This window comes from Malaclemys terrapin (assembly GCF_027887155.1).
Source record: "Malaclemys terrapin pileata isolate rMalTer1 chromosome 20 unlocalized genomic scaffold, rMalTer1.hap1 SUPER_20_unloc_1, whole genome shotgun sequence".
NCBI lineage: Eukaryota > Metazoa > Chordata > Testudines > Emydidae > Malaclemys > Malaclemys terrapin.
This window is the reverse complement of record NW_026530188.1, coordinates 35,939-47,471: the sequence shown is the minus strand read 5'-3', so window position 1 is coordinate 47,471 and position 11,533 is coordinate 35,939. Positions and strand designations below refer to the sequence as shown.

General features: G+C 63.3%; 1 protein-coding gene across 1 annotated transcript; it reads right to left on the bottom strand.

The window, feature by feature from the left end:
- Nucleotides 1-48: 48 nt before the first annotated feature.
- G6PD (glucose-6-phosphate dehydrogenase) lies at nt 49-11,230 on the bottom strand. The gene is made up of 13 exons (XM_054014857.1): nt 11,176-11,230; nt 9,984-10,123; nt 5,914-5,951; nt 5,703-5,811; nt 5,258-5,475; nt 4,928-5,086; nt 4,611-4,736; nt 3,761-3,854; nt 3,180-3,366; nt 2,322-2,557; nt 1,884-1,960; nt 1,234-1,326; nt 49-922 (listed from the first exon to the last, which is right to left on the bottom strand). Exons 2-13 carry the CDS (start codon nt 10,101-10,103, stop codon nt 832-834), a joined length of 1,548 nt encoding a protein of 515 aa, XP_053870832.1. The 5' UTR covers nt 10,104-10,123; nt 11,176-11,230; the 3' UTR covers nt 49-831.
- Between the last annotated feature and the right edge of the window lie 303 nt (nt 11,231-11,533).

The window sequence follows — 11,533 nt, the reverse complement described above, 5'->3', positions numbered from 1 at the left end:
AGGGGCACAGGACGCAGCCGCTGGACAGACGGAGCACGGCGCCAAGGCTGATTCCAACAATCTCTGTTTACAAAACGGCGCCATTTACAAAAGCCCCAGGGCTGTGGCGGGGCTGGAATGTCTCAGCAGCAAAGCAAGCAGAGTCCAGGGCGAGGGGGCGGCAGTCCGCCCCACCGGAGCCAGAGGCTCTAAGCTCCCTCAACCCAGTGTGGGGCCAGAGCCTAGGGCAGGGGCGGGGAGCGAGATGGGCTGTAAACACGACAGGCCGTGCCTGGCCCAGTTGTGGTCCCAGGATGTGGGTAGAGAAGGGGCTCTAGGCCCAATGCGGGGTAGGGACCTGGCTGGAGTGCATATGGAGGGGGCAGGGTATCCAGACCCAGGGAGCTGTAGGGTATTGGAGGAAGGTGTAGATGAGATGGGTGGGGGGTTAGTGTCTGGGTGGGGGCTGCAGGAGACCTGGGTGAACCAGGACCTGGGCCCACTGGGGGGTGGGGTGGGGGGGCCACAGAAATCGCAACCTATTTGGTTGTCCAGGACATATCCACAGTGCCCAGCTCCACCCTCCCTGCCCTTCTCTGCCAGCCTCCCCCACCCTACCCAGCTCTCCCATCCCTGCCCTTCGCTGCCAGTCCCCCCCACCCTGTCCCCAGCTCCCCCAACCCTGCCCGTCTCTGCTGGCCACCCATACCCAACTCTCCCCTCCCCTCTCAGCCCCCAGCCACACGTCCCCACCCCAGGTGCCCCTGGAGGGGGGGAGCAGCGAGTGGAGCAGACAGACGCCCCAGGGCTAGAAGCAGGGTTGCTCTGGGGAGGCAGCAGCTGGCCCCTGGCTCAGAGCTTGTGCGGATTCACCCAGCGGTAGGTACCCTCGTACTGGAACCCGACTCTCTTCATCAGCTCGTCCGCCGCGGGTGGGCCCCGGCTGGGAAAGAGCAACACCCAGGTTAGCACCCACAAGCAGCCCCGCCGCCAAGTGTGGGGCGCAGGGTCCTTACGGGAGGTGGGGTAGGGCGGCCCCCCGTCCCCAATCATTCACCCCTTCCTCCGCAGCTCCAGCCGGAGACTCACCTTTCTAGAAGCTTAACTCCTATCTAAGTCAGGCTCATGCCCTGCCAGGCCCCACAGCATCTCTCCTCCTTCTCCAGCCAGGGTTAGGGATCCTGCTGGCCCCACAGCCCCCCCTGCCCAGTGCTCACTGTGCCTGCTGCCCAGCGCAGTGCCCTGGGGCCTCACCTGCCGTAGCAGTACGGGATTGGTTTGATCCTCTCAGACTCGATCTTGTGCAGCAGCGGAGTAAAAATGCGCCAGGCTTCACGCAGCTCGTCACTGGGGGGTGAGGGGAGCAGCATCAGTGCCCGTGCCACCCGCAATGGCAACCGGGGGGAGGGGAGGAAGGGGACAGCATGGGGGGATGGCGACAGCTAGTGTCACATGCTGAGCAGGTGGACGCGACCCACCCGCCCCACCCTGCCAGACCCAGCCGCTCCCCCATGGTCCTCAGGGACCAGAACCCAGCTGCCCTGCCCAGACCCAGCCGCTCCCCCATGGTCCCAGGTGCCAGCACCCACCCACCTGGCTCTGCATGGATCCAGCCCCATTACTCGGCTGTCCTGGGGACAGGGATCAGGGCCGGACAGGCCCAGCACCCGGCCGACTCGGGGATGGGGGGGGATCAGGGCCCGACAGGCCCAGCACCAGGCCGACTCGGGGATGGGGGATCAGGGCCCGACAGGCCCAGCACCCGGCCGACTCGGGGATGGGGGATCAGGGTCGGAGAGGCCCAGCACCAGGCCGACTCGGGGATGGGGGATCAGGGCCAGAGAGGCCCAGCACCCGGCCGACTCGGGGATGGGGGATCAGGGCCGGAGAGGCCCAGCACCCACCTGCGCACAAAGTGCATCTGGTTGCCACAGAAGACATCCAGGATGAGTCGCTCATAGGCATCTGGCAGCTTCACATCCTGGGGAGATGGAGACGTGAACTGGGGGTGTGGGGAGGGGCTGTGTTAGGAAGAGGTGGCTGGGATGTGGGGGGGCTGGTTTGGCAACCATAGGCCAGGTCCAGCTCTCACTCCTCGGGCAGTGGGGGTGGGGGGGGCAGCACTTTGTAGCAGTTGCTGTAGGTCAAGTCCAGCTTTGACCCCTTGGGCAGTGGGGGATGGAGGGAAGGGGCGGGTGACGGGGTGGCGGTGGTGGGGTCCTGGGGCCTGCACCTTGTAGCGGTTGCCATAGGTCAGGTCCAGCTCCGACCCCTTGGGCAGTGGGGGATGGAGGGAAGGGGCGGGTGAGGGGGTGGCGGTGGTGGGGCTCTGGGGCCTGCACCTTGTAGCGGTTGCCATAGGTCAGGTCCAGCTCCGACTCCTCGGGGTCGAAGAACATGCCAGGTTTCTTGGTCATCATCTTGGTGTAGACGGCCTCGTTGGGCTGCACCCGGATCACCAGCTCGTTCCGCTTGCACTGCCGCTGGAAGATGTCGCCCGGCACGTCCCGGAACTGCAGCCGCACCTCGGCCTTGCGCTCGTTCAGGGCCTTACCACAGCGCAGCACGAAGGGGACGCCTGGGGAGGACAGGTTAGAGACAGAGCTAGGGCCCCCCACCCCAATAGCACGACAGCACACATGGGGCAGGGCCGGGGTGTGTAGGAGAGAGACACTCCCCAGCATGCAACACCGCGGGAGAGGGGAGGGCATCAGATATTTCCTGTCCCACTCAGAACTATCCTGTCCGGGACCACCCCGTCCTGTTCTTTCCCAGGATCACCCACCCGTCCCATCCTCCCCACGGCATTGGCCCCCAGGCGCTCACTCATGCCCCCCACAGTGCTCGCTCACATCTCCGCCGGTCACCCCCCACGGCAGTCGTCCCCCAACCCCTTCCCTCCCACGGCACTGACCCCCCCCAGCACTCGCTCACCCCCAGTCCCTTTCCCCCGGCACTCACTTACCCCCTCACGGAGCTCACTCATCCCCCTCTCCTGTGCACTTGCTCACACCCCCGCGGGTCACACCGCCACGACGCTGGCTCACCCCCAGTCCCTTCCCCCCTGGCACTTGCTTACCGCCTGTGTTGCTGGCTCACCACCTGCTGGTCACCTCCAGCCCCTTTCCCCCTGGCACTCACTCACCCCCGCATGGAGCTGGCTCACCCCCTGCTGGTCACCCCCCCTGGCGCTTGCTCACCATCCCATCTCTCGTTGTCCACGTACAGCACAGCGGTAGCGAAGGTGGCCGTGTTGGAGCCAGTGGGGACAGTGGGGTCATCCAGGTAGCTCTTCCGGGCCTCGCCCACCCCATCGGGGTTCCCCACATACTGGCCCAGCACCACATTGCCCAGCTGCAACTCCGAGATGCACTTCAGCACCTTCACCTGCAGCGGGGACAGATGGCTTAGGCCCCCAGCATCACCACGGGGCCAGGGAGGGCACTGGGCTGCTTGTACAGCAGCAGGGGACGGGGAGGAGCCCAGGGTAACGGGGCTCGGAGGGTGACAGGGGAAGGACTGGGGAGCACAGGGTCAGCGCCATCACACCAGGTAAGTAGCCAGTCTGGTTCAGACACATGCAGTGGCGGCTCTGGCCCACAAGAGGGCACCTCGACCCAATCCAGTAGGACAGGAGCCACTAAGCACAGATGGAGGGGGGCCGGAGGGAGGGCAGGACACCTCCTGGCACAGGCCCTGCCCTGGGTCCCAGCACTTGGTGCCAAGCGGGATTCCCCCTGGGCCAGGGCCTGGGGTGCTTTGTCCCTGTGCAGCGACCCACCTTCTCATCCCGCACGTCGTCCGAGTCTGTGGAAGCTGGTTTTTCCATGGCCACCAGGCAGAGCATCTGCAGCAGGTGGTTCTGCATCACATCGCTGCCGGGAGGGGAGAGGAGTCAGCGCGGGAATCACTGCCCCAGCACGACCCCCGTCTGGCCCCCCAGCACAATCCCGTCTCCTCCATCCACCCCCAATGCCCTGGATCCTTCCCTCCCAGCAGGGGGAGGGGTCAGCGTGGGAATCCCCACCCCAGCATGGCTCCCATCCAGCCCCCCAGGATGATCTCACCTCTCCTCCATCCACCCCCCACTGCCCGGGATCAGTGGTTCTCAACCAGGGGTACGTGTGCCCCTGGGGGTACGCAGAGGTCTTCCAGGGGGTACATCAATTCATCTAGATATTTGCCTAGTTTCACAACACGCTACATAAAAAGCACTAGCAACTTCAGTACAAACTAAAGTACAATATTTATATTCCAATTGTCGGAGAAAAACACAGTTCTCACTCTTTGGTAACAGTGAGAATGTCAGCAATTTCCCAGTAATCCTGTGCTATGCCACATTTTTAGTTTTATGTCGGACTTTGAAAACAAGAGGTTTTTAAATGAGGTAAAACTTAGGGTACGTGAGATAAATCAGACTCCTGAAAGGGATACAGTCATCTGGAAAGGTTGAGAACCTCTGCCCTAGATCCCTCCCTCCCAGCAGGAGGAGGGGGTCAGTGCCAGCCAGCCCGAGTATCTCCTCGCTCTCCCCAGCCGGTACCATGTCTGCCCACCCCTCCAGCAGCCAAGCCAGCACCGCTCTGCCTGCCGCCCCCACATCAAGGACAGGGGCCCCCTGCCCCGCTCACCGGATGATCCCGAACTCATCGAAGTAGCCGCCCCGCCCCTCTGTGCCAAACGGCTCCTTGAAGGTCAGGATGATGCAGGCCACATTGTCCCGGTTCCACACAGGGCCGAAAATCCGGTTCCCGAACCTGCCAGCGAGACGCAGAGCCTGTCTGAGGGGGGGAGCTACTATGCTGGCAGGCTTTGGGGGGGGGGTGTCTCACCCTGACAGATGGCGAGGGGTCGTTAATGCTCCCCCGCCACCCGCCCAGCTTTTCCCTTGGGAAAGGGCCCAGCCATGCTCCCCCCCGGCACTGCCCCATCTCCCAGCCAGCCCCACCTCAGCACCATGAGGTTCTGCACCATCTCCTTGCCCAGGTAGTGGTCAATGCGGTAGATCTGGTCCTCCCGGAAGAGCGACGCGATGTGATTGGACAGTTTGTTGGAGCTCTCCAGGTCCTTCCCGAATGGCTTCTCCACGATGATGCGGTTCCAACCCCTGAAGGGAGGGGAGAGCAGATGGTGTCAAACATGGCTGCAGCTAGAGAGGAACCTCGGAGCCCCCACAACTCTCCCCCACCCCATGGGGGTCTCACCCACCCGAGGCCTGTGCTCTGACCTCATCCCCTGGGCGCTCACTCTTAGACCCTGCCCCACCCCCATCTCTCACCCATGGCCCATGCAGCATTCCTTGATGTTGCGGGTGACGTGCTCGTAGACACTAGGGGGCAGTGCCAGGTAGAAGAGCCGGTTGGCCTTGTCCCCGTTGTGCAGTGCGTCCAGGTGGGCGTTCAGCCGCCGGAAGGAGGTGCTGTCGTCATAGGTCCCTGACACGTAGCTGTTCCGGGCAAAGAACTCCTCCAGCTTCTTCTGCTCATCTGGCTCCACCTGGAGGGAGAGGACGCAGCTGCCATCAGCTGAGGGACACGGCCCCCCTAGTCAGCTAAGGCACTGGGGGACACCCAGCCACATACCCCACCCAATCCCAGGGATAAAGGCCCTGCCCCCCACTATTCAGGGGAGCTGTACCCCAGACACACACACCCCAGGGCTGGGGACCCCAGGCTCTCCACTGCTCTGGAGAGGTGCAGGTGGGCAAGCTGAGGGGGCCACACCTTGAAGTAGGGCTGGCTCTGCTTGCGGATGTCGGCCACGGTGAGCTGGGAGCGGGCGTAGCCCACCACATAGGTGTCATCAGGCAGGAGACCATCCCGGAAGAGCCACCTGGAAGATAGTTCAGTTGGGTCACCCGACGCCAGACCACTGAGGCACCGGGTCACCACCACACAGCCCCGGCTGGGTGGGGGGGCAGGAAGAGGGACTTACCAGATGGTTGGGTAGATCTTCTTCTTGGCCAAGTCACCCTGGAACAGACAAAGGGGATGTCATAGCAGCAAACAGGCAGGGAAAGGCCCTGTGCCCCATTCCCACCTCCCTGCCCTGGGGCTGGATGGGAGCTGGTGCCCCCTAGAGGGGAAAGGCCCTGTGCCCCATTCCCTGCCCCCCCCGAGCCAGCCAGTCCCTGCCCTGGAGCCAGATCAGAGCCAGTGCCCCCTACAGGGGAAAGGCCTCATATCCAATTCCCCACCCCTCTCTGCATGACACAGTCGCCCCCGGTCTACTCATACCCTCACACATCCTTTCTTTGCAGCTTTGGGCCTTTACCCAGGGTGGGGTGTGGCTCTGCGGGAGGGAGGAGCTGAACTAAGCTGCCACAGTGCTGCAAGCAGGCAGGCAGGTGTACTCACGGGCTCCGTGCCAGGCCCCACATCCTGCTCACGGGTGCTGTTTGCGGGGGGGAGGGGGGGAGAGGGGAGGGGCAGATCAGGCTGATTGGGTTGCACGTAACAGGGATTTGCTGAGTCACGGAGGCTCAGCACCCAAACGAAAGGCGGTTCTTGGTGACAGGGCGACTCCCCGGACTGAGCCACACAGACCGTCCCATTTGACCTCTGACTGACCGTGAAGTCTGTGACCGTGAAGTCTGTGCACACAGGCTGACAACATGGGCTCATTGTCTGCCGCAGCCAGTGCAAGCAAACACCAGCCCCCTGTCTGCGCCGGCAGGGACGTCCCCCAGATGGGACCACATGTTATCTGTGGGGATGGATCCCCGTCTGTCTGTCCCACCCTGGGGGTTTGGGGGCTCTGTAGAGCCAGACTGTCCCCTTGGGATGCTGCTCTGGGGTGGGTCAGACACAGGGGGCAGGGAGGTGGGTGCAGACACTGTGGGACCTATGGGGCAAGTTAGACACGGGGGGCGGAGCAGGGAGGATCACACTAGGTGGGTCGATTAATTCCCCAAGGGTCTAGCTCTGAGGGCGTCTCTGCCGGCTGAAAGGGTCACCGCCCCCCACCCCACCCACTAGCCCCATGCAGCACCTGCAGCGGCTTAGCTGCCTCCTGTTCAGCTAGGCCCAGCCTGGCCGAGGGTTATGCAAGTTTGTCCCGGGAGACGGGGCGGGGGGGGGCTCCCAGCCTGACCTAGTGTTGCTCTTATCCCATGTTGGCTCCACCCACCAGCCCAATTCAATGCAAACTGGTTCAGAGAGAGGGAGATGGGGACAAAACAAAGCAGTGAGTCACAGCCTTCCTCCCCTGCATGACTCACCAGGGGCAGTGCCCCAGGGAAGGTGTCTGAGCTTGGAGCAAGTCAGTGTACAAACACACAAACACACACATACACACAAACACACACAGAGCAGGGATGTCAGTCCCAGGTCAGGAAATGGCTGTGCAGGGCCCTGGTCAGCTAGGGGTGAAAATGAGCCAGTGAGACCCAGATGTCCGGGCCAGCCGAACCAGCACGTCCACAGCTCCCCTCCCCCACACATGACAGCAAGGACATTCGTGTTTCCCACCTGCCCTGCCCGGGAGCCAGACACCACCTTCTGCTCATTCCGTGACCCAGATTTCAGCTCCCCCAGAACCTGGCCCATTTCCCTACACAAAGCCCTGGGGAAATGAACAGGAAGCCAATGAAACTCCTTATCTATCACAAACACTGATAAGCTGGCTTTCTCCTCCCTCCCTCTGCTGGGGGGGGGGGGGGGGGGCACGTGCCAGGGATTCAGCTTGGGCCATCCCTGCCTGACCCCCAGAGACCCCAAGGGATGGCAGGGGCAGCCCCCCACCACAGCTGGCCCTGGCCCAGCTCATAGCATGGGGGCGCCTAGCTCCTGCCTGTGATTCCCTGATGTGAGAGGGGCTACAGAGGGCATCGGCTCCACTAACTTGGGATTAACCCACTACACATGAAGCTGGGGGAATGGGAGCCAGGCTCCTGGGTTCAACTGCCCTGTGCGACTTTGGACTAGTCACCGAATCGCTCCATGCCTCAGTTTCCCCACTACAGCATAGGGACTTGTGTCCATGCAGCACGTAGCATAACAGGGGCCCTGCTTCCACTCGGGGTGGAGCGGGGGGAGTTCGTGTGATGTCCGACCCAGCCCCAATCTCTGCAAAGAGGTGTGCATTACACACCTAAGAAGAAGGAGCCCACTGCACGGGAGCAGTCTCTGGAAAGCCGTGAATCTGAGAAGGACCTAGAGGGCTTAGTGAACAACCCGAGCTCCCAGGGCCACGTTGGGGATCCTGGGGTGTATCAACAGGGCAGCCGTGAGCAGAAGCAGGGAGGGGATTTTACCACCGGACACGGCCTTGGGATATTGCGTCCAGTTCTTGTGGCCACATTTTAAAAAGGCTGTGGAAAAATTGCAGAGGGCGGAGAAAGGAGCCAGAAAAATTATTCAAAGGCTGGAGAAAAATGCAAGAGCCCTAAAGGGCTCCATCTGTTTAGCATTTCAAAGGGAAGACTGATTCCAGCGCTGAGGAGAAAGGCAGCCCCAGCCCCGGGAAAGGGAAGCAGAAGCTAGAGAAATTCAGTCCAGCAATAAGGCACCTGTGGCTGTGATTAGGCATCGGAACCAGCACCTGAGTGAAGCGATGGCTTCTCCGTCTCTGCTGCCTCCCAGTCCAGCCGGGCTACCTTGCTGGAAGATGCTGGAGCCACACACAAGGTACTGGCTAACCAGGGGCCGAAGTGGGTGAGATTCTCTGGCCCGGGACACACACGTGTTGCACTAGATGTCCCACGCTGCCACGAGATAAGGGAGATTTACTTCCATGAAGCTAGCAAGGATGAGCGGTGTAGCATTGACCGTACCTAGCTACATGGAAGTAAGAGCTATGTGGGACTCATCTGTGCCAGGACTTATAGCGATAGCCACATCCATGTGACCATACACCTCTCGCTGTACGAGGACAAAGCCCACCCACCACCAGCACTGGGGCTAGAGCAGCCTCGCTCTCCTCTGTGCACAGTGACTCAGCAGCGCCTGGCACTTCCCCTTGTGCTAACACCACAAATCCCACAGCATGAGCGTCACCATCACAGCCCTCTGAGAGCAGAGGGAACCAGAAAGCGAGGTAGAAAATGGTTAAACTGAAGGCCCTGGAGAGGGAACTGGGGCAGTTTCAGCGAATTGGGGAGGGGGGGGCATTGGGGTGAGTGTGGGGAGGCTGGGGTGGTTTCAGGGGCCTAAAGGATGACTGTGGGGTGGTGCAGTTTTGGGGGCATCTGGGAGTGTCAGGGCAAATTTGGGTTGGTGGGTGAATTTGAGGGCACTGGGATGATCTCAGTCACACACATTTGCTTGCTGAAATCCTGCTACTGCTCACAGGATCAAGACAAGGTGGGGTCTGGCCAAGCCACAGCCAGCACTAGCAGTGCACCCAGGCCTCGGGTTTCCCCATGGCAGGGCACACAGCTAACCCCGATCTGTGCCTACAGGGATTAGCTCCCCACCCCCACCCCCCAAGCTGCTGCTGCTGGGCCGGGTTCCACACGGAGCTGTAATCGCTGCCTGTGTTACACAACTCGTTGCAGGAAGTTGAGTCACACTGTGCCCAGTGCCGGGCAGCCTGGCTGCAGCCATCAGCACTAATTATCTCAGCTGGTACAATCCCTGCCCTCTCCTTCGAGCCCCGTGCGGCAGTACCCGAGTAGCCCCAAGGGAGGCTGGAGACCGGGGACAATCCTGCAGCCATGTGGTGCTTCAGGGCTGCTGTCTCTCCAGGGGAAGATCAATCTTGCCACAGCCCCCAGAGCCATGGGCCAGAGGGATTTCAGGGTCCCAGCCCACGGAAACACAGAGCCCTTTGAGGGGGATCTGGGTCCACCCTGGGGACCGCTGCCCAGATCCATCCCCTCACTCAGTGCTCCAGAGAGACCTACAGGTTGCTCCTTGGCCACCCTCAGTGCTGACTGTATGCAGACTCCGGCACAGGTGACTTGGGTTAAGGCTGGAGGCGCTGCATGGGCCAGGTGCCCCAGGAGAAGGCGCCGGCATGGGGCACCTGCCTGGATGGCTCCAGGCTGGGCTGTGGGTACTCACCGAGGCCCCCATGATGATGAAGATGTGGGTGTCGGACTGGAGGAAGTCCTTGCCCTGGCAGAGCTCCTCACGCATCATCCCGCACACCTGCGAGCGGCTCAGCTCCCGCTGAAGAGTCATGGTGCTTGAATTGCTGCTCCCTAAGAGCAAGAGAGAGACCAGGCCAGTTTGGGTGAGCTGGACTCCCCGCCCCTGGGAGGGCTGGCCCAGTTTGTGGCTCCCCCAGCCAGCACCTGGGGGAGCAGGGCAACAGGTCTCTGCTTGTCCAACAGGATGGGCAGATACTGAGCTGCAGGGCAGAGGAGCCCCATGGCGGAGGGGAAATGAGGCCAGGTGGGGGTGTGAGGAGAAATCCTGGAATAGGCGCAGGGGGAAGGTTCACTGTTGGGTCCTGCCTCAAGTACAGCCCCAGACACCAGAACCCTGTGCAGTCCTGCTCCCCAATGACACCTAGCTCCAGCCCCCCCAGCTAACCACACCCACTTGCTCCTCAGCCCCCAGCACCCTCCTGCCCTCCCAGTGCCCTCATTGCCCCCCTGCTCCCCCCATTCCTACCCCCCAGCTCCCGTATGCCCCCGCACTCCCCCTGTTCCCTGCCCCCCAGCTCCCGTATGCCCCCGCACTCCCCCTGTTCCCTGCCCCCCAGCTCCCGTATGCCCCCCCACTCCCCCTGTTCCCTGCCCCCCAGCTCCCGTATGCCCCCCCACTCCCCGTTCCCTGCCCCCCCAGCTCCCACATGCCCCCCCTGTCCCCTGCCCCCCAGCTCCCGTATGCCCCGCACTCCCCCTGTTCCCTGCCCCCCAGCTCCCACATGCCCCCCACTCCCCGTCTCCTGCCCCCCAGCTCCCGTATGCCCCCCACTCCCCGTCTCCTGCCCCCCAGCTCCCGTATGCCCCCCACTCCCCCTGTTCCCGCCCCCCAGCTCCCACATGCCCCCCACTCCCCCTGTTCCCGCCCCCCAGCTCCCACATGCCCCCCACTCCCCCCGTTCCCTGCCCCCCAGCTCCCACATGCCCCCCACTTCCCCCGTTCCCTGCCCCCCAGCTCCCGTATGCCCCCGCACTCCCCCCGTTCCCTGCCCCCCAGCTCCCGTATGCCCCCCCACTCCCCCCGTTCCCTGCCCCCCAGCTCCCACATGCCCCCCCAGCTCCCAGCCTCCTCATTCCCCGGCGCCGCCCCGCGCGCTTCCTACCGCTCCCCGGGTCTCGCTCCCGCTCTGCCGCCGGCCCAACGCTCGCCCGGCTCCCCATCCCGGCCCCGCCCCCTGGCCGCCCGGTCCCGGTCCCGGCCCCGCCCCCTGCCCGCCCGGCTCCCCATCCCGGCCCCGCCCCCTGCCCGCCCGGTCCCGGCCCCGCCCCCTGCCCACCCGGCTCCCCATCCTGGCCCCGCCCCCTGCCCGCCCAGCCAATCGGCGGCCTCGCCCTGGCCCCGCCATGACACCTAGCGAGGCGGAAGCGGTACCGCCCCGGACCGGTTCCCAATGGGGTCCCCCCATTGTCGTCGAGCGTCTCTTCCGCTTCCGGGTCCTTTGGCAGCATTTCCGTGGGGAG